Source organism: Antechinus flavipes, chromosome 4 (assembly GCF_016432865.1).
Source record: "Antechinus flavipes isolate AdamAnt ecotype Samford, QLD, Australia chromosome 4, AdamAnt_v2, whole genome shotgun sequence".
NCBI classification, from domain to species: Eukaryota; Metazoa; Chordata; class Mammalia; order Dasyuromorphia; family Dasyuridae; genus Antechinus; species Antechinus flavipes.
Genome location: NC_067401.1, coordinates 216,035,595 through 216,061,491, shown reverse-complemented (window position 1 = coordinate 216,061,491; position 25,897 = coordinate 216,035,595). Strand labels below are relative to the sequence as shown.

The 25,897-nt window shown below is 37.4% G+C and overlaps 1 protein-coding gene across 3 annotated transcripts in view; it reads right to left on the bottom strand.

The window, feature by feature from the left end:
• The window catches only part of TFAP2D (transcription factor AP-2 delta), a 77,375-nt gene extending 52,004 nt beyond the window's left edge, over positions 1-25,371 (bottom strand). Inside the window, exons 1-5 of one of the 3 annotated variants that reach the window (XM_051997139.1) lie at positions 25,095-25,371; positions 23,416-23,913; positions 19,919-19,979; positions 7,680-7,845; positions 7,370-7,488 (exon numbers count right to left, since the gene is read on the bottom strand). In XM_051997139.1, the coding sequence (XP_051853099.1) occupies positions 7,370-7,488; positions 7,680-7,845; positions 19,919-19,979; positions 23,416-23,913; positions 25,095-25,133 (883 nt within the window). In that variant the 5' untranslated portion in view covers positions 25,134-25,371. Of the gene's footprint in view, positions 1-7,369; positions 7,489-7,679; positions 7,846-19,918; positions 19,980-23,415; positions 23,998-24,247; positions 24,752-25,094 lie in introns of those variants that run through there. The other 2 variants (XM_051997140.1, XM_051997138.1) reach the window with 2 other exon arrangements.
• Positions 25,372-25,897: the final 526 nt, after the last annotated feature.

The following is a 25,897-nucleotide window of genomic DNA, read 5'->3' as shown; positions in this document are numbered from 1 at the left end:
GGAAGGAGCAAAAAAGGCATCTAAAGCCTCTCCTGGGTTTTCTGATGATATAGTGTGATCCAGAACAAAGGCAGAGATTATGTCTCAAGCACTAACCTCTTCCTCTCCACCTAGCTTTTCCCTTGATCAAATTCTGCAACCCAGAAATGCTAATATGCTGTCATCTAGAAATGCTATTTAAAGTAAATATCAGTGATGCCTGTCAGTTGCTATTTCCTCTGAGAAGCTTTTCCTGACCACCACCCTCACTCCAAATGAAAATGACCTCTTCTTTCTCAAACTCATTTCAAATGCCAATTGCCAATATGAGATTTTCTTAACCCTTCCCTCAAATTCTACCATTCTAGTGCCCTCAAATGACCATTCATTTATTTTCTAGATATTTTCTAAATATTTACGTGAATACATATTCTCTTCCTTGATCTAATATAAACTCCTTGTGGGCATGGACTATTTTATTTTTGTCATTGTATAGACAATACTTGGCTCAGGAATAGATACTTAATAAATTTATGTTGATTAGTTCTCAAATATTTCTTATAGAACTTTGGATATCTCCTTTGTCCCTTTCTACCTCAAGTCATATTTATTTGTACATGTTTGTTCTCCCCTTTTCCCTTTTACTTCCCAAAGGGCAAGTACTCCCTAAATTTTAACATTTATTTCATCTCTGGCACTTAGCATAATTCCTTGTACATAATAAGCAGTTAATAATGATTTGTCATATCCCAATGAAATAATCCAGAAATGGAGCAGCTAGGTGGTGAAGTGAATAGAGTGCCAGGTCTGGATAGATTCAGTAAGATTTGAGTTCAAATTTGGTCTCAGATATTTCCTAGCTAAGTGATCTTTGGCAAGCTATTTAACTTTGTTTTCCCCAGTTGCCTCATCTGAGCTGGATGAAAAATGAGCTGGAGAAGGAAATAACAAGTCACTCCGTATCTTTGTAAAGAAAAATCCAAATGGGATCATGAAGATTCGGGCCCAATTGAAAATTGACTCAATAAAACATATTGTATTTCTCTGACAGAAAAATGATAGGCAGTAGAGTTTTATGCTTCAAAAATTAAGAGTGAGATGGGAGGTAGTGGGGGAGCAATTCATTAAAGGGTGTACTTTCAGATCCTAGAGGCTGAGGGAGTTAGCTAAGGCAGTTTTGAGGAATTTAGTATTTAGTCTAAGGAAACAAACACACAATTGACCAATTTAAAAAAAAAAAAAAAGGTCACAAATACTGTTCTCAGCTAGTTATACACTTTTATGGCTGGGCAAAGTAGTTATTTTGCATTATATAGACCCCTCCCCCAAACTCTCCTTTCCTCAAAAAAACAAACAAACAAACAAAAAAACTATTACCAAAATCTACAAAGCAGTTTTTACTGATTCCCCCATTTTCAACCGCACATTTGAGCAGCCTGATGGTATAGTGGATAGTACAAGAGAATTAGAATCAAAACATATTAAATGTTTAATGATGGGATCTCAGGGTAAACTATGTGCATATATTTTTAAAAAGATTCATTATTAACATTTTCTCCACTATTTAAATCTAGAATTCAATAAAACCATAAACAATAATTAAAATAAATTATACTAAGTTAGCGCTAGCAATTGTAGACATTGACAAAGCAGAACCACATGGACATCACTATAGTACCACCAAAGTGCAAATGTCATCTACGTGCTTTGAATTGTATAAGGAATAGATGGGAAGACACAAGTTCTCTGGGTTGGAAGAAGATGCTAAATAGATTCTGATCCCCATGGATGAGCAGTTTCCTTAAGGGATTCAGGTTAAGGAATCTGATCAGTTATGTTCAAGTGAGACAATCAAGTACTTCTCCAATCTCTTTTTTTATTCCCTTAAAAAAATTAATTAAAGCACTTTCACAAAGTTTGAATTTTGAGCTTTACCAATATCTTAGTCCTATCTATGTTACTTCTCTCTATTTTTGCGATTGCTCTTTGGCCTTCCTTCTGACTTTGGCCAGAATTTCTCATTTCTGATCTTTCAATCTCCATGTTAGAAAAGGTGAGTCAGTAGAATAAAATTGATGGAAGAAGAGGCCAAAAGATAGAAACTTCAGGGTTATAGAAGAACAATTATTGAAAGTGCTTTCTGCCCTATTTTAATAGTTAAAAGTGCTTAAACACTATTTGCCAGATAGAATCAATTTGTCAACAAGGCAGGTTACAGGACATTCTAAGCATATTAGTAGAGGATTCAGATGATTGTAGGCAGTAGGATCCAGTGATTAACATAGTGTACCAATAGCTGCTTAAAAAGGTGACTTTTGATTAATCCATTGATTGATTATTCTCCTTAATGTTGTCTATGAAGTTTAGTCTATTTTATTAATTGTCAAGTAACTTGACAATTTCATGAAATAACAAGTTAAAGTAGTTATTTTGCATTATATAGACCCCTCCCCCAAACTCTCCTTTCCTCAAAAACAAACAAACAAAAAAAACTATTACCAAAATCTACAAAGCAGTTTTTACAGATTCCCCCCTTTTCAACCACACATTTGAGCAGCCTGATGGTATAGTGGATAGTGCAAGAGAATTAAAATAAAAACATATTGAGTTCAAATCTTGCTTCAGGAACATAGTAGCTGTATGACCCTGGATAAATTTCAACCTTGATTAGCCTCGGGTTCCTTATCTGTAAAAAGGGAAAATAATAACGACCTATGTGGTGAGGATCAAATGAAATGTGTATAAAGTACTTTGCAAATCTTAAATAAATACACATGCATTTTATTATTATTATAAATAATGGTTATCATTATTATTAATTATATGTATATATTTGTTAGAGTATATACAGATCTAAGCTAAATGAGTAAGCCCCTCTCCATTCAACTGAATTTAACAAATTCAGATACTGAGTTGAATCAGATAAAAATATTTCTTGACCATGGTAGGATCTATTAGATGGTTTTAAAGACATAGTCTTGGGACTCAGTGTTTATTGTTTTAGGAAGTGCAGCAATACTATATAGGGTATCCCAAAAATCTTGGTGCAATTTAATTTACCCGAACTCAAAATTGCATTAAGATTTTGGGACCATGTTTTTTATAGATATAGTGTGAATGTTCTTAACGCACTCCAAAAATGCTTTAAAAGAACTTTTGGAGAACTTAAAATATTTTAAGAAACAACTGGAAAATATATTGTTACTTGATAAGAATACCAATAGAGTAGAACTTAGTGATAACGAATCCCACTTAAGTAATTAATACTTAATAATAAGTAAATATACTGACAGAAGAAATCTGACAGAAAATTTATAGCAAATATGACAGCTGAAAAACATTAAAGTAAAGCTAATTCTTATCTTAGCAATAAGAAAGATTTTAGGGACTTTTGACATCATAAGGACATGGATATGTATCCTGCTTGAGTACCAGTTTACAATCTTATGTATATAAGGAAATTGTTCTTCCAACAGCAGATTTCCTAAGTGGAACTGCTCTGCTATAATGGATTAAGACTAAGTTGATGTGAATTAGGTTTGCAGTTTGTGGAGGGACCAATTTGGACTAGATTTGTGATTTTATTTGTGAATAGTCCTTCAATAAGATAATTCTCTTCACCAACACAGATCAACACCTTTTTTGTGATTTTTATTCTTGAAGAGCTGTCTGGGCATTAAGAGATTAAATGACTTGTCCAAGTCATACAGTCATTGTGTGCCAGAAGGAGCTTGAACCCAGGTCTTCCTTACTCCCTTCTATGCTACTCAACTTCTCAGATGATGTGTAAAATGATAAAAAATTAATGAATTTGCTTATGAAGTACTTTGCTATTCTATGGATCAAATAATGTCTCATGTACATAGATGAGCTCTCCCACTTTATCATGTAAGTCTGTTCTTACACAAATGTTATAATGGTCTTCTGACACAATAGCAAGGACAATAAAAATGTAGCAAAATTTTACCTATGGAAGTAGGAGATGAGGTCACTATAAGCTTTTGGAGGGACAAAAGGCATAGTGGTAAAGGTGAGGGTCAGGCCATCTATGTTCTTTAATGAAGGATCAAGTTAGCAAATAGAGTTGGCAGGGAATATGAATCTGAGTATTTGCAAAATACACAATAACTCACTTCTTTTAAATAATATAGAAAATTTGCATTACTTACTAGCATTGACTCCTGGGTAATGCTTTCCCCCCAATCTACACCCAAACCTACACTCTACCCACAATTGGTAAAAACCAAGAGGGAGGATATGTGTGGAGCATTCTATTTAATAATGGGTGTTGCTTTCTCTAAGACAAAAGTGCTTTAAAGAAGAGGATAATGAATGCTTTTGAGCTGCTATGCTAATAAATCTCTTAGTAACATCCTTGAGGGAAAAATATTTTCCCCAATGCTGTTACAATTGAGTTTTCAAAAGTTGCTAAAAAGTTGGTATCTTAAGTATAAAATCCATTTATAACTCAAGTCCAGAATAAGTGCTTAAGACTATGAATTAAAATAGAACCATCCAGGTCTTAAGAAAAAAAAAAGTATATATATATATATATATATATATATATATATATATATATATATATATATATATATATATATATATTATAATATAATATTCTCACATCTTGAATTTTGTCAGCTTTCTAAATTTGGACAAGTGTAGATCCTGACCATAATCATAAAGCTTTGGAAGGATTACCAATTTCATTATTGATCCCAGCATTCCTTTGAATATTTTAGACACTGTGATTTTAAGGAGATATGATCATAAGCAAGCCAAGATAATTGCAACAATTATGTCTCTAAATGTTATGTCTTTGGATGTCTTTAGCATTCAAAAGATATATGTGAAAACAGATAATAAGTATAAAAGTTTTTAGAAATTTAACAGACACAATTTAAAGACATCTGATTTAAGCCTATTGTCACCTCAGAAAATACCTAAGTCTTAGCCACATAACAAAGGGAGTGGATATAGTTCTGGGTCTGGAGTTAGGAAAAACTCAGATACTCCCTAGCTATGTGACCCTAGGCAAGTCCCTTAAATCTATTTGCCTTAGTTTCCTCATCGGTAAAATGTAAAAAGGAAATGGCAAACTATTCCAGTGGTTTTCTTTGCCAAGGTAACCCCAGATGAGGTTATGAAGAATGGAACAGAACTGAAAATGACTGAACAACAGCAAAAAGCATAAGTAGAAGGAGTACCTTTTTTGGGGGGGAAGAAGCAATCACTGTCACAATCAATGAACCCCAACCCAGGGATTAAAAAAAAAAAGATTACAAAAGAGTGTATTCAATAACCATGAAGGAGAATTTTTCCCTAATCTATTTTCAAATTTGAGCCTATTTTCCTTTGTCATCTCCTTGCTCTTCTCATTAAAACATTCTCATTTTCCTAAGAAGCCCCATAGAAAGCATAAAGTTCTTGTCCTAGACGTAGGTGATTGCTTGTAGGATAGAATAGGAAAAGTTAAAAAAAAAAAAAAAGAGTAAAAAAAAAGATCCTCTTGTCATCAGGATCTCCTGATGATCAATCTTGGCTTACCTAAGGCCTGGCAACCCATAATTACCGCTTTGCATCCTAAAGTTTTTCATTTGAAATTTATTTCATTTGTTCCATGAAGAGTACCACTCTCAACTTTAACACTTAAGACTTATTTGATAAATAATTAAGAAAAAATCTTGAGCCAAGACCCAAAGTAGGAATATGAGATCTGAAGTACCTTGAAATGGAAGTGAGAGAGTGACAATGGCAAACGTCTGAATGTTAATTTGAGTTTGGGTGGTACAAGTCAATACTTCACAAACAGCATTAAAGAATATTTTGATGTCATATATATATACAAATACATATAAAGATATAGGTTATTTGTGTATATGTGTTTATAAAGAGCTATATATACATATTTATAAGAATAGCCATAAAACATCCCTTTCATGTCTGAAAGTCTCTAGACAGGTCCTGTTTCTATGCTTTTCCCTTAATTTTCACCCTTAAATCCTTTTGTACGGGAATTGCCTTTACTATTTCAGTTCAGTATACACACATGTATACAAAACATTATCCTTGAGCATGAGTTGATATGTTTCTGATAACAAAATATCCTGATGCCAAAGGAAACGTGACTCACAATTGTTCTGTAACAATTTCTTTTTACATAATATGATCAGTCTTGCTCATTGGTATTTGCAATAAGCTAAGGTGTCATTAAAAAAGTAAATTTTGTGTGCTAACAATAAAAGTTTATAAACAATTGATTTAAGTTTTTCCCCATGTACTAATTCTAGTAGGAATTCTCAAAACTACTTAACATGCAAAAAATAATAATTAGTTTACATTAGGTTTGGAGAAAAGATTTAAGCCACTATTATATTTTATATATTTTTGGTAATCTTTCAAGAATACAACATAGAACAAAAATATGATATTGCGGTAACTTTGTTCTTTGAAACTCCAAAGTAGAATCAAGAGTAAGGAGTTTTTTTTTTTTCTTTGTTTCTAATTGTTTCAGTGATTTTTATGAGAATGAAATAGAAATCAAGGTAATAAGTAGAAAATAAGTTTTCTGTCTACCATCCTCTCCCCATCACGAAAATGATTCAAGATAAAAAATGATTGCCCAGAAGGGCTAAAGTAGCGACTGGATAATAGAATGAGGGAGACACTGTGGTTATAGTTATTATGGTTGTTATTGTTTTTCCTTTCTCTGCCAAGAATCAAGATCTTTGTATTGGAAAAGAGAGAATAAAAATAGGGGATAATTGAAACCCAAGTAAAGTAATAGTAAGAAAGTTCCTAACTGCCTTTAATGAATTCAGATTATCAGGCCTCAACAAATTACATCTCAGGGCACTGAAAGTTTTGTCGAATGAGATTCTATTATTCTATTACTGAATTCTACTAACATAACACTTAACAACTAATTAAACACTTGTTTATTTCCATTTACAAGTCCATAACATCATAAAATTCAACTATGCCAAAGAGTTATCTGCTGAAATTTAAGAAAATCTTTCTGCAAAGCATAGATAATTTTTTAGAAGTTATTACTACTTGTAATGAAAATAAATTAAATTCAGTTTTATCTGAACTATCAAATAAACAATGATAAATCTGCAATCAAATGAATTATTTAGGGAGGTCAATATGTATTGATCTTTTAATGTCTTCTCCCTCTATCTTACTAACTGAAGGGAATATTAGCCCTAAGTGGCAAATTCACTCTAATGAAGTTAAAAGATAATGGGATATAGAATTAAATGACACTTAACTGATAGCAAAATAACCCAAAAAACACACAAGTAAATGTATAATAGCATGTTGCCCAAAATTGTCAACCACCATTCCTCTAGCAAACCCCATTAACTTTTAGAACCCTAAATCCTACCTTCTACTAAGGAAGTTAGGAGGGTGACATTGGCCGCTTTCCTTCTCCCTGCTGGCAAATTCAAGCCCAGCCTATCCAATTTTTCTCTCAAGCACCGTCCCCCGTTCTTGGATTTTGCTCTGTTGGGAAACAAAACAAAACTAATATATGGAAACTCATCTGAGTTAATCCATAGAAAGCACTGATCACAAACAATTCTGCCAGGAAGAATCTTATCCATCAAGTGTCCATAAAGTGGAGAGATGGAGTAGACAGATGGGACTGAAGACTCTGAATACTATGAAATAGCCACCAAATAACTTCATCTTACCTTCTCAAAATGCCACCCAGGAGGGAAGCATTGAGGCATTCAGGAGGTGAGAGGCGTCTCTTGACCTCTGCTATGGTCACTTTGTATTTGGAAGTGGAACTCAGTAGTGACAATCGACCAGGGACAGAGCAAAATAAATCTGTGGGGTTAACCACACAAGTGCCACCTTGGAAAGAAAGAAAGGAAAAAAGACATCCATATATTAGTGATGAAAATGAAGGGCACATAAGCGATATGCATACTTTTTGTTAGACACAGTGGAGGTCATAGCTACAAGTTACATAGTTCATTTTTAAACAAAATTAATGTCTCAAGGACAACCCAGATGATCAGAAAGAAATAATTTCTCAAAGTTTATACTTGCAAACTTTTCTATTTTTAAAATAAAACCTCAACATTCCACCAATTAATCTTAGCTTTCTATTCATGACTAAATAATGACTAAGTACACACTTTACTGGCCTTCACATAGTCTAGTTTTTCATCTTGGCCTCTTTTTTTGTTCCATCATATCATCTCCCAGTTCTGGATATTGTCACTATCTGTTTCCCATTCTCCCTCCTCATTGCCTCCTGACTTTTCTGATTTCTTTCAAATCTCAGCTAAAGTCTTACCATAGTTAGGAAACCTTTTCCAGTTATTTTTAATCTTAGTGTCTTCCCTCAAAGACTACCCCATATCCTGTATAATACTTTGTTTCTAGATCATTCTTACAGGAGACTTTATGCTTTCCTAAGGTAACTGATGGCTCAGTGGATTCCAGGTCTGGAATAAGGAAGACCTGAATTCAAATCATCTCAGAAGCTCACAAGATGTGTGACCCAGGGCAAGTTATTTAACCTCATTTTCCTCAGTTAGGATAATAATAGCACTTACTTGAGAGGGTTGTTGTGAGGCTCAAATGAAATAATGCTCATAAAACAAGCCTGATGAATGATGAAATTAACAAATGCTTATTACTTTCCTCCTTGAAAGCAGCATTTTTTTTTTTGCTTTTTTTCTTCTATTCTCAGCAATTAGCAGCATATTTTGTACACAAAAGAAGATTAATAAATGCTTGTTGGCTCATTCCATCTCCCACTCTTTTCAGGTTTTTGAGGCTATAGTTCTCTTGAGGAACCAATTGCTCATTTTTAGGCACAACACAAATCTGATCTCTCCTCCTTCTCCCTCCTCCCTCTCTTCTTCCCTCCCTCTCTTCTCTCTTTTCTTCTTTTCTCTCCTTTTTTTTCTCTTCTTTTTTTCTCTTTTTTCTCTCCTTCCTTTCCCCTCCTCTTCGTGGTAGCTAGGAACTAATCACTAATTAGTAGAATTGCTAATTAGTACTAATTTTAAACTGTCCAAAGACTCTTTTTTGGATTCAAAGCCGATCTCTTTTGAGATTTACAAAATCAGTTCTTCAGGTTAATTTTTCCTTAGCCACTGACAGAAATACCTAGCCCCTGACAAACGTTCAGTAGATTGTGTAAAAGATCAAAGCCATGGGTCCTTATTACAACTCTGTCCTCATGTCCATTCGAAATAGAAGAGTAAGAAGATGAGGCTGGCAAAGAAAAAGAAAATTCAAAGAGCTCGGACCATTGCTGTGATCCTTGGTTATTCTAATCACAATGGGGCAAAACGTTATCACCTGAGAGCAGTTTAGGAATTATTCGGATTTAAATTCTGCATGCAAGATCCTGAGAATGTGTCTCCTTTCAGAGTCAATGAGGTTCTTTACATCCTATAACATCATTTTCTCAGATGGACAGGGGAGGAGAGAAGAGAAACCAGATATTAAAAAAAAAAAAAAAATAGAAAGGACAGGAGAAAGAGAAGCATTGCAACAGTAGCAAAGATAACAGATTTATGACTGACCAAGCCCTTAGATGTCACTCAGTCCAATTATCTTAATTTAAGGAAGAAGAAACTGAAGTCCAGGAAGTTAACTTGACTTGTTTAAAGTCTAAGGTAATACATGTTAGGGCTGGTCTTTGAAACAGAGTTCTCTAACTCCAAATACTGGATTCTTTCACTACCCCGAGTCTCTCTCTTTCCAAAACTTCCCAATAATGACATAAATGAGGATGCAATGACTAGATCTGTAGATGGTTGAGGATGTGGAAAAGTGCCTAATAAGAGACCTCTGGACAAATTAATCACCCTCTTTACAACCTGGGATAGGGAAATCATATTGACAGTGAGTAATCGAACCCGGAACTCTGGAAGACTATTTTCAGGAATTCAGAAATGAGTATCCTGAGCCCTGTTTAGGTGCTAACAGCAAGGTGTTTCCTAGTAAAGGAGGAAGGTTAAGGAATCATTAGTGATAAGGACTGAGAGAATGCCCAAAGTGAAAGCCAGCTGAGTGTAGTAGAACACCAGACGGTGTGAAGGCGCACTATGGGGACCTACTATAACTTCCTCTTCAGACCAAAGTACTATTATTTCCACTTTAAAAAGTACACCTGTGAATCCTGTTTCAGGATCATTTATGGAGAGCTTCCCTTAGTTTTCAACCGTAGATGCTTTTTTTTTTCTTTCAAAAACTAGTTTAGAATAGAACCTTAGGAATAACACAATGCTTTTTCTATTTGCCTCATCTGCCTTGAAAAGTCGTCATTCTTTCCTTACAAAATATAATAAAAAATGAAAGGATGAAAATCAGTCCAACATTTTTTTTTTTTTTGGGGGGGGGAATTTGTTCCTTGAGTCTTTATTCTGTTCTCTCACTCAACAGTGTCACTATAGAACAACAACAATAAATATATTTTGTGGGGTTAATTTTTTAAACTGATTCCAGAAAGAATCAAAACGAAAAGTGATTAAACTCATTTCTGTCGAGTCTTGCTTCTAATTATTCTTGGATATGAGTATTTAGTTATTAAATGGACATATTTTCCTGTTTAAAAAATCTAGTCATCTTAAAGATACAAATACAATCTGTCTCTCTCCCTTGCCTCCATTTACCTATCTTTTCCTTCTCTTTTCTGTCACCTTTGCCTCTTCACTTTCCCTTTCTTAATGTTTCCTCTGTTCTCTTTCCTTTATTCTCTCCCCACCTACCATTCCCCACTTACTTTATTTTCTCTCTCTTCCTTTTCTCTTCTCCATATCATAATAATAGTTATATCTGACATTTACACAGTGCTTTAAAAATCAGTAAATCTATTTACATGTATCACATACTTGTACACATCAAAAGAAACACAGCCTAAGAGCACATATACAACAAAGCATTATAGGCACATACCCTTTTTCATTCTCTTTGACACTTATTTGTATGTGCAGAATTGTGAACACAACTAATAAGACTGCTCATTTTAAGTTTAATGTGGGCTGGGAAAGGATACACTTGTATGAAACTTCCCAGCCATCATCTAAGAAAAGGAAATTTGTCTCAAGCATTTTCTCCAAATTTCTGTGGGTTATTAATACAGTTTTAGAAGAGTCAAATAGTTCTTTTGTCTATCATTTCAAATTTTTAAAAAATGCATTAATTTTGTGTGTGTGTGTGTGTGTGTGTGTGTGTGTGTGTAGAGAATGAATATTTCTACTGGAAATTTCTTTTGTGGGGCAGTCTGAACTCTATTAAATAAAATCCTGATACCTAATAAGCATGTTACTAGGCATATAAAAGCCAACATTTTACAGATTTCTATAATTTGTGTTTACCCCATTCCCTAACCAGGATGCAATGACAACGAGTTTGTACTATTACTTCAATTCAATGTAGCTCAGCAAGTATTTAAGTATCTATTATGTGCCAGGCACTATGTTAAGTCCTGGAGATAAAAGACCATACCAGATGCAGCCTTGTAGACGCTTCATACTATTTCATAGTAAGAGTACTTATTGGGTGGGCCATATATTTCTGATAAGATTATACTTTTAAGCATACATTTATTGTCTGAGGATTTACTTTGTATTCAGTATTAGCATCAACTTGAGTTTCTTTTCTTCTTCTTTTTAATGCTTCAGCATCTTTAAAGGGAATTCTTGTTGCTTTGATACTTGGCACTCTTGAAGTCTTTAGGGATCCCTTCAACCCCCATTGAAGATTTGGCAACTTATAGAGTTTACAGCAACATGGAAAATTCAGAATCTCCCCTTCCAACAATTTTCAGGGTGCTAGAAGAAATTAGCTGGTTGGTTTGTTTTAAAAAAAAATCTTTGTCTTAAGACTTATTAATATCTAGAATACCTGGGGTAGGACTCCTTCCTAAGTGATAGTTAAAAGTGAAGATTTGCAGACCAGTGCTTACTTACCCAGCACATTCACAAAATGACTCAACAGCATTATATGTAATTGAATTCCTTAGCAGAAATAATTACATTCTGGGTATATACAATAATTCTTCACCAAAACATAATAAATAGGGATTGGCTCTATGAATTAATTCATTATTATAAAGGAACTCCGAAGTGAGGAAATTTCCTCTATCACTTTGAGTTGGCATTAAAGTCTTTGCAATTTACAGTCTTAGAATTATGAAAGAATAAGTGAATTGCTCAGAGTCATAAGCCAATATTTTAGAAGTAGGATCTGAACCAATATTTTTCTGATTTTAAATTCAGCTTTCTAGACATGCTACATAGTGTCTTCAAAAAAAGACCATACACAGACATAATGAATCTCATTTCACTCTCTAGTACACAACAATGTTAAATTTTAGATATAGAGAACTTAGACATAGATAGGAATAGGACATCATAGGTTTGTCAATGGAAGGGAACTTGGAGAGATGATATATTTCAATTATCCCAAGTGACTCTACATAAGAGAAGTAAACCGGTATAGGCCATGGGAAAGATCACTTGAATCTGTAATTAGAAGTGCTCTTCATTCTGCCGCTTTCTAGCTAAGCACATCATTTAAATTCCTGGAGACTTGGTTTCCTCATCTGTAAAACCGAAATAATAGAATTTGCATTACCTACTACACAGTCATGGATTTATTTCAAGGAAAGCATTGTGAATTGTAAAGTGATGTGTAAATGTAAGTATAACATAATAACTACTCACATTTATCTAGTGCTTTAATATTTGTAAAATGTTTTACTTGCAATCTTGTGACATAATATACTATTTCCATTTGTGAAAAATGGAAACAAGTTAAGCAGGACTGACTTCATACTGAAAAGACTCTCAACCAACTCAGTTTTCATATGACAAAACCTGGCACAGATAATGAACTAGCTATTTCTATGTCTCACAAATGGAGTCAACAATAAGATTCTGATCCAAATCTCCTGACTTCAAGCCCAGTCTTCTTTTCACTGTGTCCTTTGTAAGTAAGGATAAGCCCGATTGCCCAATAGATAATCTCAATAATTACATTAAATACTCTCAAGTATAGCTTTAAGGAAGCACAAATGTTCAAAACTTGTGGCTAATCCCACCTGTTTCTTACACACCGTCTCACTTTCTCCTCCCCTTGATTTATCATCTTTGGCCCTGCTTGCTCGGTTGAAATACACACACTACAACCTTCCAATAGCTGAAGAAGACCTGCGTTACGGGAATAACTGGGAACATGCAGCCAAAGGCTAGAATTAAGATCCCTGCGAGCCCACTTAATATCCTGGAGGCTGGAGAAGGTTTTAGGGGAGATGGAGTCTGCCATAGAGATTGAGCCTTTGAAATGGAAAAAGCTAGAAATCTAGAGCTATCAGCTGGGAATTTGTGGTGGTGTACAGATAAGGTTGTCCTTTTAGAAGAATGTGGGAATGTAAATTGGGTCTGGAATTGGGCTGAATGTATTGCTAAATACATTCTGTGTTAAATTCTAACAGTGATGCCCTACCTTTCTCAGTCAGTATTGGCCTCAGCCCCACCTTCTAGAGCTTTGGCCCCAGAGGAAAGCTGATCCTGTCCAGTAAATCTCCCCTCCCCCCAACATTTAAGGTTCAGGAAACTGCTTGCCTTCCCTTCCAGAAGTGTTAACCCAACTCTCCTGAAACTTCTTCTGAGCTACACGGGTTTCGATTCTCCCTGCCTCTAAGGAAAACTACCCAACAAATAGCCCCGCTCTTCGCCCTTTCCAAGACAAGATCAATATTTCCTTCGAAGCTCCAACGAGCTTGGGTCTTCGTTCAGCGTTTGCAAAGAAAAAGCGCCCCGCTCCCAACAGTCTGTGCCGCGGTGGCGTCGGTGTTGACATAATTAGAGAAAAATCTTGAGAGCAAAATAAATGTTCTGTTCGCCTTACAGCCAAACAGATGTTTACAATTCAAATGAAAGAAATACAAACGGCAGGGATTTTCGTTCTCCTCCACCCTCCCCCCCCCCCCCCTTCATCTCCAGTGATAGCTCGTTTTCTCTGACACATTAAAAATGTGTAAGCGATTACTGGAGTTTCCTGTCCCTGTTTGTTATACAGTTGGAGTTGCAGGAGGTTCATCTGTATGAACTGGGTCTCCAAATGAGCTTCTTCCCTGTTTCTCTTTCCCTCCAGCTTCGCACTCTTTCCTCCTCTCCCATTAACCCTCCCCCTCTTCGCGCGCGTACCTATCCCCCTCCTCCCAGAGCCACCATTCCCCTTGAAACTGCAGCAGTTACTAATCGCAATTAAAAAGTATTTGGGGAATATTTAATTGGATTCCAATGGGCCTTTGGAAAAGCGACAGTAATCTTAATTGCGCTACATTGGTGCGCAAAAGTATTGTGGGATTAAGAGCGCTAGGCTTGTTTGCGCGTAAATAGGCTTCTCCTCATTAAAGAGGATGGGTAAAAGACAGAACAAAAGAAACAGAGATGGAACTCTTCCGGGCGGAGTCCGTAGATTGTTGAAGTATCCCCACCATTTTGAGGGAAAGCCCAGAAAGAAGAGCCACCCCAGAATGGAGAGTATGTGGTCTATGCTGCCATTGGTGTGAGCTAAGGCCTGAACAGATTTTGAGAGAGGATGTGCCAGCATACCTTAATCCATGAAGTTCATGGTCTACGCACACCCATGGGATGCGAATCTATTTGTTGCACAGGGAAATTGAGAAGGAAGAGCCTGGGAAGAATTAGTCATAGGATTCCAAAGCGGGAGAGGAATTTAGGGACCATTTAAAACAATCTACTTAAATGAGTGTGAAAACAGGTCTCCTGAAAGAAGTGAATGGCTCCAGATAACACAATGAGTTTATTTAACCTGTGATAAAGAGTAGCAAACAAAGCATATTGGAGTCGTTGGATCACGCATATTAGATGCCTTAGAAAAGAGCAACCATCCCTATAGATTATGTTATGTCCTTTATTTTGTAAGGTGACTGGGAATTTAATGTAAAGATGTTTTGGATTGTTTTTTTTTTTTTTTTTCGAAGTCTGACAGATTTCTAAGGATACAAAAAAAAGGGAAAGACTTCTTCCTCTTTTCTTTTTTTCACTCCTCTCCCCATCCCCTGTTGCATCCCAGCCTGGAGTTGCATAGACCAAAGTTTTCCAAGAGCAGATTTAGAGGGGGTTTAGAAAGTGGAAAACTATGTGACGCCCCCTAAACCCATCCTCTCTAGCTCCACTAGTCAACGCGCTAAAAAAAAGTCGAGGAGGCTAGCGGCCTGGGCCACGACGTTATTGGCAGACTTTTGGCGACTGAAGTTGAACTGCTTTTAAGAAAGCATTTTTTTTTTAATTAAATAAGATCTGACAATGTTTGTACCAGAGTATTAACGCCTCAGCCTTGGCATGTCAGTCACCTTTAAGCGATTTGACAAACTCAAGAGCCTTAAAACGTGCAGAGTTCAGATCATATTAATTCCCCAAAAATGTTTTGATTCAAAGTAGTTTGTATTTTATGTTGCCAAGGGCAATCGAGAAAGAGATATTGCCGGTAGCCTGGGCCGTCTCTCTTCGTGGCCCAGAGGCTATAGCGGTATTTAAGCTTCTGAAATTAGCCTGGGGCAGGAAGGCAGAAGGATCACAAAGTGAAACAAGAGCTCTTTTCCCCCTTCCCCCCCCGCCCCCACCCCCGCCTCGATTTTGCCAGCTGAGTTTTATAAAGAGATACATGGACCAAATGTCATCGTATTTGCCTTTAAAAATTCAAATATCTGTAGGTAAGACTACATTTCCCCAACTACCTCCATTTCAGCCAGAAACTCCTCAAATGAGGAGACTCCCTTACCTTACTATTCAAATGAAAGAACCCATCATGATCACTACAGTTAGTGTTAGGATTATTATAGTTCTTTTATTATTAAATGCGTCTACTGGGGGATGAAAGGTGAGACTTTTTAACAAAGAAAAGAAAGGGAGAAACCGAGAAGATTCTAGGAGAAAAAAAAGATTCTCTTTTTTTTTTTTTTTTTTTTTAATGATTAAAAACACAGACGACTCCTGTAAATAGGAGCTTCATTTCTTCAAGAGCTGTCTTTTGAAACTGGGAATCTGAATATTCAACTAAGGCAAAGCCCCACTCTGTATGTACAACATTAATATGATCTCTGCAGAGTTTGGTACTCAGAAATATTAACATATCAAAGCAGACGCCCGAGGCTAGAGAAGCTATCGATACGAGAGCGCCCGAGTAAAGTAAAGATTATTGGTTGTGATGGTTAGAATGGCGGAGCTTCGGGCGAAATCTTGCACACCATTAACTGAAAGTGATAGCATAGGGATAGCTGCATCAGATTCGGTGGCAAATATTTTATCTAGATAGTAATTACTTCACTACTGCCTCTGTCTTCTTGTACATTCTTTTACTTTCCGACCCTCATTAAAGGCAAACACAAACTAATTGCCCCGTCTATCAGCTAGACCCTGAAATGTCATTTTTTTTCTTGGGGAATAGAGAAAAAAAAAGGAGGGGGGAGAGAGAGACGTACAGATAGACAGACCTAAACATAGACAGAGACAGAGAAAGACAGAGAGACAGAGACAGGCAGAAGAAGAGGCATGTAGAGATAGAAATAGACAGATAAAGAGAGGCAGGGATAGAGAACAGAGACAGAAAGAGACAGAGGCAGATTAGAAAAAGACTCAGGCAGAGAGAGACAAAAACACTGACAATTACAGAAAGACAAAGACTGACAGAGACAGAAATGTTAAAAAAAAAAAAAACATTTAGAGATGGACACAGAGATAAACACAAAAGGAAGAAAACAGAGACAGACGGGTAGGGAATGAAAAACTAAATACAATTGCTGAATCTGGTGAGCTGAAAAATGGCACTTAGATTTTACAGAAATAATAGATGCATGATTAGGCTCTACCATGATAGATATTTTGGTGTCCTCTGTAAAGAAATCTAGCTTTTTAAAAAATATTATTATTTCTTTAACTTAGAAAAGAAGAGTTTCAAATGATCTTGGAAGACTTAATGGGCGACGAGGATGAATCAAGAAAAAGTCGCGCATTTTTACGCATTCCGAATTCATGTCACCCTTAAATTACATGTAAAAAGTAACACGAAAGTATGTGATGAAAAAAAAGCAATTTAAATATGAACTGTACCCAAATCGTGGAGTATCTACCCCACTTTGTAGTTAGCATCTGTCACCTGATCTATGAGAAGAAGAAAAAATCAAAACAAAACACGTTAGCCTAATGTTTGACATGGGGCTCTCCTGTAGCGTCTCAGTGACAGGAGGAAAAGGCTGCTTTTTTAAACCCAGAAAACAAGAAATATCATTTCTTCTCTCTGTTAGATTTAAAGCAAGGGCTCATAAAGCATCAGCTCTATGATTTAAAAAAACAAACAAACAAACAAAACAAACAAAAAACAACTATTTGAAAGAGGCAGGAAAAGCTTATCAAATGTAATTGAGCTGCATTTTTTTTGGGGGGGCGAGGAGGGGAAATCTTTAAATCCTTGAAAATTTTAATTGCTATAAAGGAAAATACATATGCCAGCACGCATACACCCTGGCTAAAATCTATTAAGGCAATAATCAGAAAGGGTTTACCAGCGCTTCAGAAATGGAATACACTCTTCAAGAGAAAACTGCTCGGAATCCTCTCTCAACTGGGAGATCAATCTTAGTATAAGAATCCCAAAGCATATTCCTCCTCTCCTTTTTTTAACGACTGAAGTGTTTCAAATCAGGGTTCATAATCTCAAGCTCGACAACCTTTACCAGGTGTAATTAACAGTACCATATTCAAACAGGAGAGAAACAATTAGGCACCCATGAAAACAATTTTCTTTACATAAAACTTTAAGAGCCAGCGCTCAGATTTTCTACTCCAAGAACGAAATTCTCTAGCAGGAAGACGACCCTGGATCCCCACATATCAAAATTTATGGAATCACAGAACTTTCTCACTTCCTTTTCCCTCACCCTTTCCAGTAACTTTTCTAATTTTCTTCGCTCACTTTTTCTTTCCAGTAACTTCCCCTAACTACTACAGGAGATAATCTTTTAAATTACAATTCCATTTAAAGCATTTAAAAATGATTTTTAGGGGGAAAAAGAGTAGAGAAGGAAACTTAAATATACAAGCAAAGACAAAAAGTCCTCCAAGAACAGAGTACAAGCGTCTAATTAGTGGCGCTGTCCTTCAGCACCATCTGCACCCTTAAAAATATGGTTGGCTCTCTGAATTGACTACTTTACCTTTAATGATCTAGCTATGTTGGTTTCATTCCTAACACGTTACCTGTTTGTAAATCCTAATGCTTTTTCCTTTAAATTGTCATTATCCTCAGGCCTATTCCAGGTTTATGCACTACTAAATTGATAAAGGAGTTTGCCTAGTTAACAAATTTGTGTTTAAATGTTGACCTACTGTTTCTTCCATCTCTCATCCTCACATCTTTTGCTTAGTGACCATGACATGTTTTAAAAAGAAAGGATCCTTGGGAACGATGAGTAGGCCTGTCTGAAGTTCCAAACTTCATCTTTGGCGTTAACCTACTCCTGTTATGTTGTCTGTAGTTCAAACACTGAAGGCCCCACTCATTTCCACCAATTCATTTCCCTTTCACAAAAAAAGTATACAGTCTTTCAATGAGCATTAAAGGGTTAGTAAGTGAGCTAAGTAAATTTAATGGCAGTTGGAAAAATGACTTAGTCTTTGGCATTGCCAGCCCATAATAATGATTCGGTTTACTAAAGAGAGCTGCAACACGAAGCGGAATTAGTCTTGGTGAATAGACTATGTCTTATTAATTCTTATGAAGTTGGATAACAGCTGGTCCCCTTTCCCTGGTCTGTGGCTTGGGTTATTCAGATCATTGGAAGAATAAGCTCAGACCACTAGTATAGTCAGCTATGATCTTTGACTATCAAATCCTAAGGGTCTCAAGAAAACCCAAGTTTATATGCCTTTTCTTTGTTGTGATGCAGAGATATGAACTCATAACAATGTATGAAGGGCACATTCAACCCTACCCCTCCCTTTCTCTCCCCCTCCATCACCCCATTCCTTTTTGAACTGAGTAACTCTGGATTCAGATGTTTTTGTTAACAGATGGGAACAAGAAAGCTTTATCCGGTACAGTTAACACCACCCCCTCCTCTCTTTCTCCCCCCTTAAAGAAAGAAATGTTCAGAACATTTAGGAAAATAGGGGTGGCTACAATATTGGCGTTTTATTACCCGCCCCTGCAGTTTTCCTGGACACCTTTTATACAAGCCCTCAAAGCTTCAACTTAACACCATTGCTTGAAATCTTACAGGCGGTGGCTGGCACATTTGGGAGTAAATGAAACCCGAAATTCTGCTTGGGGAGGTGGTATTTCAGAGGGGCGGAGGGTGTGAGAAGTTTTTTTGCCTTGAACTTCGATTTTAGTCATTATGACATGCGTTATTGGCAAACTATTAGGACATCATGATTGGCTTTTCTACCCTCCCTTTCCAGTCTCAGTCTTAATGCTACTTCTGCAGATTGTATTCTGTGTTAATTTCAGAGAGGGAGAGCAGCTGAAATTTATGGGAGCGTATGCACCTCCTGACAAGGAGGTGAAGGATTAAGTACAGAATGAGACATACGTCTTTTGGACATGGCCAATGTGGAATTTGTTTTATTTGATTATACATATTAGTAACCGGAGTTTTATTTTATTTTCTTTCTCAAATTGGGAAGGAGTGTTGAGGTGGGAGGGAGAGAAGTAGAATTTTTGTTGATTGAGTAAAATACAAAATTTAAAAGTAATACATAGGAGATTTTTAAAATGTTAATTCTTCTGGGTGGGTGGTGAGGCTTCTAATTTCAGAAACATCAGAAATAAAGTAATTTTTTTTTTAAATTTAAAGAAATAAATAATTTAATCTGATATAAAAGAGCCACCTAAGATAACTGGAAATCATGAAAGAGTGACTTATCCTTACCTCTTCTTATCACCCCACCTTGGCCATTGAGAACAAGCCCGCACTGGGCATCCACTGATCCCTTAAAAATAAAGAAAAGAAAAGAAAAATAAATCAAATACAGACACAAATAGATAATGGTTTGTCAGCCCCCACCAATCAGCATTCTCCTCCCTCCTAGAGGAGGAGAGAACATTTAGCAGTAGAAGCAAAAGACTAGCAAAATCACCGATGTCAGCAAATATGTTTTAAAAGGAAGGAAAATGACTTGACAATTCTTTAAAACTCAAGGAATGTATTTCATGATTCTATGTAAGCTAAAGCTTGTAAGAGCAATGCCTCCTTTTATCTCAACACTGAGTACTTTTTTATTTGAATTCCCTAGCTATGCATACATCATGTACACTACACCTACTAATAACTTGTATATTAAGCACCTACTGTATTCGACAAATGATACAGGCAATTCCAGCCCTAATAATGCACACCCATATTGGGGAGCTCAAAGGAAAATATCACATGCAGAACATTCAGAACATATTGGTTCTGTCGCCCCAGAGGCAGGAAAGCCCTTAGAAGCAACAGAAGTGTATCTCTGGAAGAAGGCACAGACACATGCTCCAGAGCTGCCCATTTGTCTGGGATCCCTTCCTGATTGAGAAACCTTTTGCGTTGGGAATGAGGAAAGGGGTTCTCCCCCCCTCATTTTAGGTTCAGAATAAAATAAAAACTTTTGCTCAATGGAAATGTGTTAAAAGCTCATTTTCCTTTACAAACAAACGAGGTATTGGACATGAAAGAGACCTTGAAGGGTGTTAACCTACCCAACAGCCCGTGAAGAGTTAAGTAAATGCGGAGAGAGTCGGTGCATAATAAAAACCCACTTTACAAAACAACCTTTACAGTCCTGGCTCCCTCTTTGCCTTCCCATTTTCACCATATTGAAGCAAGGCTGTAAGACCCCCTTTTCAACCCACTGCTGGGCTCTTTCTTATTTTAAATGTTCTGCCTTAAAGTGATTATCAAATCAATATGAAAAAAAAAACTTGGAGACTGAGCATAAATTAAAGCGGTGATGGGAAAAGGTGTGACAGTTTCCTTTGTTGGCCATAGCAAATCTTTTTAGGGGACTCAAAGATGGAACTGAAGCCCCAAGACTGTTTGCATCTGTTAGGCAGACTTAAACCGCCCTCCAAACTATTGGACTTTCACTTAAAATTCTGTTCAGGGAAAAGTATATTTACATTTGTTGCATTTGAAATGAGGCATATGCTGATGAACGTTTTAAAAAGGAAGAATTAAAAAGAGACTGGGTCTCCCCCCACCCTCCTTCCCTTTCTCTTTTTAAAACTAGCTATGACTCTTTTTCTCTCTCTCTTTCCATTCTGTCAACAAAGTCCAAGAGGGTGGAAGGAAGGAGACAGATTGCACAAACGTGCTTCCATGGGAACAGGGAAATATAGGTTATGCTTCTTTTAGTATCTCTGTGTTTGCCCCAGTTGGAGTAGAAATGAGTAAAGGAAGATTAAGGATATTTTAAAAAAGGTGTGTGTGGGGGAGAGTACGTGCCGAAGTATATGAAACGTGCAAGGTAATATGGTATAGACTCTCTCCAACAGAGCCTTTTAAGATTGTTTATTTTCTTAGAAGAAATGAATCTGGAACCCTCAGCTTTACAAACTCTTTCCCCCTCCTTTCCCTCCCCCCCAGTAAAACATGTTGTTTGGTCGGATGACATTGCATAAATGACCAGTTGAATGGCACTAAGTCGAAAATTGGATAAACTACGGTGTCCTTTTGCACAGGATTCGCTCTTTGTCTGGTGCTTGCAAATGTTCTAATCCCCTCTTTTGAAAAATGCCAGGCTTTGTGCCTCTCACAGAAAAAAAATTTGTACAGATACAAAAAAATCAGCAGCAGACGTGGTTATAAAAAGAAGTAAATAGGTTTTAGTTGAGCTAAGCATTGAATAGCAGATTTTTTTCCCTCCCTGAGACATAAGGGGATCCTTGTGGAAAATGTAAAAAAACGCCCTGAGCGTATAAAATTATTTAGTGAATTTAAATGTAGAAAGTCAATGTTTATGAAGCCAAATCTTTTCTCCTTCGTGCTGATCCTAGGGCTAACATTCTTTTGTTATGACAGCAAGGGCTTTTTCTTTAATTTTAAAATATTCCCTTGCTCGGAGGTAAATGAGGGGAAAAGCTTTTCAGTGCGTAACAAGGGATCTCCTACGTCTCCAAAATTCTGCTCTTACAATCTTTGAGCCCACAGAGTGGATATGGAAACCTTGGAGAACTTTGTGAGGATGAAAGAAAAAAATCAGTTGTTTAACAAGAGAAAGAAGAGTTGGAATCATTAAAAGATGTTGAAACTGTAGGTTTCTTTTTGTTGAACATTTTAATGTATTCATGAATTATATATAAATATATAGATAGATGACATGCGTTCAAGTGTATATATAATATCATGTGTCATATAAGTGTGAATAAAAGAAAGAGGGCAAGAATAATCTAGTATTATGATACTATGATACCATTAAAATATTCTGTCTTAATTAGAGATATCAATATATATATAGAATGAAACTGACATCTGTCTAGAATAAAATAAAACCAATTATTCTGTATCTAGTCCGGCAAGACAGTCCTTTCCCGGGGTGATGGAATAGAAAGAATGGTTACAGTTGTAAGAAACTTGTGAAAGGTTTATGTAACACTAAAAATAAGCCCTGTGTCTTATACTTTGTGAAATTTAAGTTTTCAGAGCAATTTAGAATGTTTGACCAAAGTTTCAATAGAGGTGAAAGTCACGGTATATACCTTTTTTTGGCCTATATTTTTCGGAGTGTTTGTGTCTCCAAATAAATTTCAAAGCTTCCAGAGACTAGAGTAAGACACACAGTCACACATACGAAATGAAAGATATTGGGGCTTAGATGGCTGTCGATTAATTTTAGTTTTACTTTAGGGATTGTTGGAGGAAGATGGGTGGAACCTTTCAATCCAACCTGCCCCTGCTTCAGAGTAAATGCAGGTTCACAGATAAGTCCTATTTAAACTGAAGGGGCACCCAGGGTTAATTGGACACAAATTCAGGTGAGGTGTCTTGTTCCAACGAAGAGGACTGGAAGGTCTTACTTCTTTGAAAACTGTTTGTCTAAAAGTTTGCGCAAGTTTTTTTTTTTTTTTTTTTTTTTTTTTTTGTGTGTGTGTTGTGTGTGTGTGTGTGTGTGTGTGTGTGTGTGTGTGTATGAGAGAGAGAGAGAGAGAGAGAGAGAGAGAGAGAGAGAGAGAGAGAGAGAGAGAAGAGAGAGAGAGAGAGAGAAGAGAGAGAGAGAGAGAGAGAGAGAGAGAGAGAGAGAGAGAGAGAGAGAGAGAGAGAGAGAAGAGAGAGAGAGAGAGAGAGAGAGAGAGAGTGTTATTGAAGAGGCATCAATGGGCGTTGGGGAGGGGAAGTAGGGAGAGGGTGGGAGTAAGGGGGGGAGGGGAAAGAATATCAGCTGCATGCGTATTTACCTGCAAATCGTCTGCTCCCGAGGCGGCCAGCCCCAGGCTGGGTCCTGGCAGGAGTCTTTGATCTGGATGCATCCCATACTGGGATCCATGGCTCATAAGAGACAGGTCGTGGCGGCGATAAGCATCGAGGCAGCCCAGCTCTCTCCTCTGCTCGTCCAAGCAAGAGGACTTGAGCGCCCGAGCATTGTGCAGATTAATAAAATCGGTGGGCTCCCCGTGGTGGATCTGCTGATAGTACTGTTGCGAGTGGTGGAGCGAATTCAGGGAGTAGGCGTCGGGGTTCACAGCCGGGTGACTGTGCTGGAACTCGTAGTGAAAGGACTGGTGATGGAGCGGGGTGTACTGGTGGTTAGTGGAGAAGTACGGGGAAGCAAACTCAGTGCCAGTGGTGGAGTAAGTTAGAGGAGAGGAGGAGGAATAGGCGACAGTGGAATTGGCTACGGACTCCAGACACCCGAGCTGCATCAAACGGTAGCTGTTTGATCCGTCGTGACGTATCTGGAAGGAAGAGGGGGAAAAAGGAGAGCAAAAAAACTTGAGGTTTGTCATTTTCAACCAAAGCGCAACTCTCCCTTAGCCCCGCTCTCCATCCATCTAAATCTAGATGTAATTATGGAGCTAGAGAGATATCTATATAGCCATCTAGCCAACGATTAGGAGGAGAGCCAGGGCAAGGCGACTGTGCCACCAAACCCATGAAAGCTGGAGAACTGAGGGTGGGCGGCCACGTCCTCAGTTGAGAAGGAAACATACACACACACACACACACACACACACACACACCGCACACACACACACACACACACACACACACACACACACAGAGACGTACCACCCTATATAGGTGCGGGTGACACACGCGCACAACCCCTTCTAAATGCGCTCTGTCTCTAGTGCCGCAAAGTCGGGAGTCTGGAACAAGTACATTCTATGGCCTCCGCAAGCGAGGTTGACCAGCCCTAAAGGACTTGATCTATCCAGCAGATCACCTTTCCGGCCCAGACTCAAAGACAAAAGCCTTCATAGATCCCTAAGGCCATTTGGCTAGTGATATTCAAAAAAACACCATTTATGTATATACCCTAAAAAAATAAAAGAAAGAAAGAAAGAAAAAGAAAAAAAAGAAAAGAACCCCCCCCCCAAAAAAAAAACAAAAAAAAACTATGCAAAAATGCTTAACTTTCTAAGCCTTCTTCTTTTTTGGGGGTTGTGGGGGGGGGCGGTGGGGGAGAAAACCAGTCCTCTGTTTCTGTCTTCCCCTACTTGAAAAACCCATTCCAAAGGGGATCGTTCTTCCCACCCCTTGTCCACCTACCGCCCCCTCCCCCCTTCCCAGTCTTTTTTACTTTGCCTTTCTGGCTATCCGTTATCTCTATCTCGTTCTCCTCCACCCCTCCTCCTCATTCTTTTATTATTAGGATTATTTTTCCCCCTTCCTTCTCATTATGGCAACTGTTTCTTAACGTGTCCGTGAGTTGCCCTTCCTGGCGACAGATGTCATAACGAACTTTCTCCTCTTTCCTTCTTTAAGTCCCCCCAAAGCCAGATTATAATTAAACTTAACGGTCCAATATAGATTAGAGACAGGGGAAGCTGCCACCACCGCTGCCACCGCCCGCCGCAGCAGCCACACACACGCGCGCAAAAGGAGGGGAAAAAAAAAAAAAAAGTAATAATACCTCGGCATCGTGGACTAGTCCCGGAAAGGTAGTTGACATGTTGGGTTTCTCCGAAAGCTTACGATGCAATTTCCCCCTCCAAAAAAGAATCAGGAAAAAAATCCAAACTTCTTGTATTTTCCAATTTTTTTTAAAGGAAAAACATGATCTATAGATAGAGTTCTAAATTGTAATAGCTTTGCCCGGATCAGATATCTCCTTGCCTTGTACCCACTTAAAAACCTGTAGGAACAAAATTTTCCCTCTGCACAAAAGCAGCTCCCTGGAACAGATTTTGTACTTGCTGAGTATTTCTTTGGCTGATGTCGTAGGTCCCTTGGTAATATAGAAGTTTTGAAAATTAAGCATCAGCACTGAGTACTGGGAGGACAATAGGCAGAAGAGATTTATCCCAGGAGACAAGGAATAAATATTGTATCTTCGCCTAATAAGGAACTGTAGGTTCTTTCAACATTTTTATCCATTTTTTCCAACCTTTATCATGCTTTTCTATACAGTCTATGGTGGGGACTCATCTCTATGAAGAGAATTTGCACACATTTTATTGTGAAGATAACAGATCTAGCCCAGAGACGCGAATATTAGAGACAGAAGTATATATATATATATTAATTAAAGCGTCCTTTTACATAGGTAAGTGTTCGTTCCGATTGGTTATACTCCATGGGAGCTGGAAAGCTCCCTTTTCCAACCTGCACCCAAACCAATATTACACACTTTGGGATGGCTGGCTCTGCCTAAGTGGAGACAATGTTGGTATTTCCTTATTTACATCGAATTTGGGTGGTTTCCCCCCTTTTGAA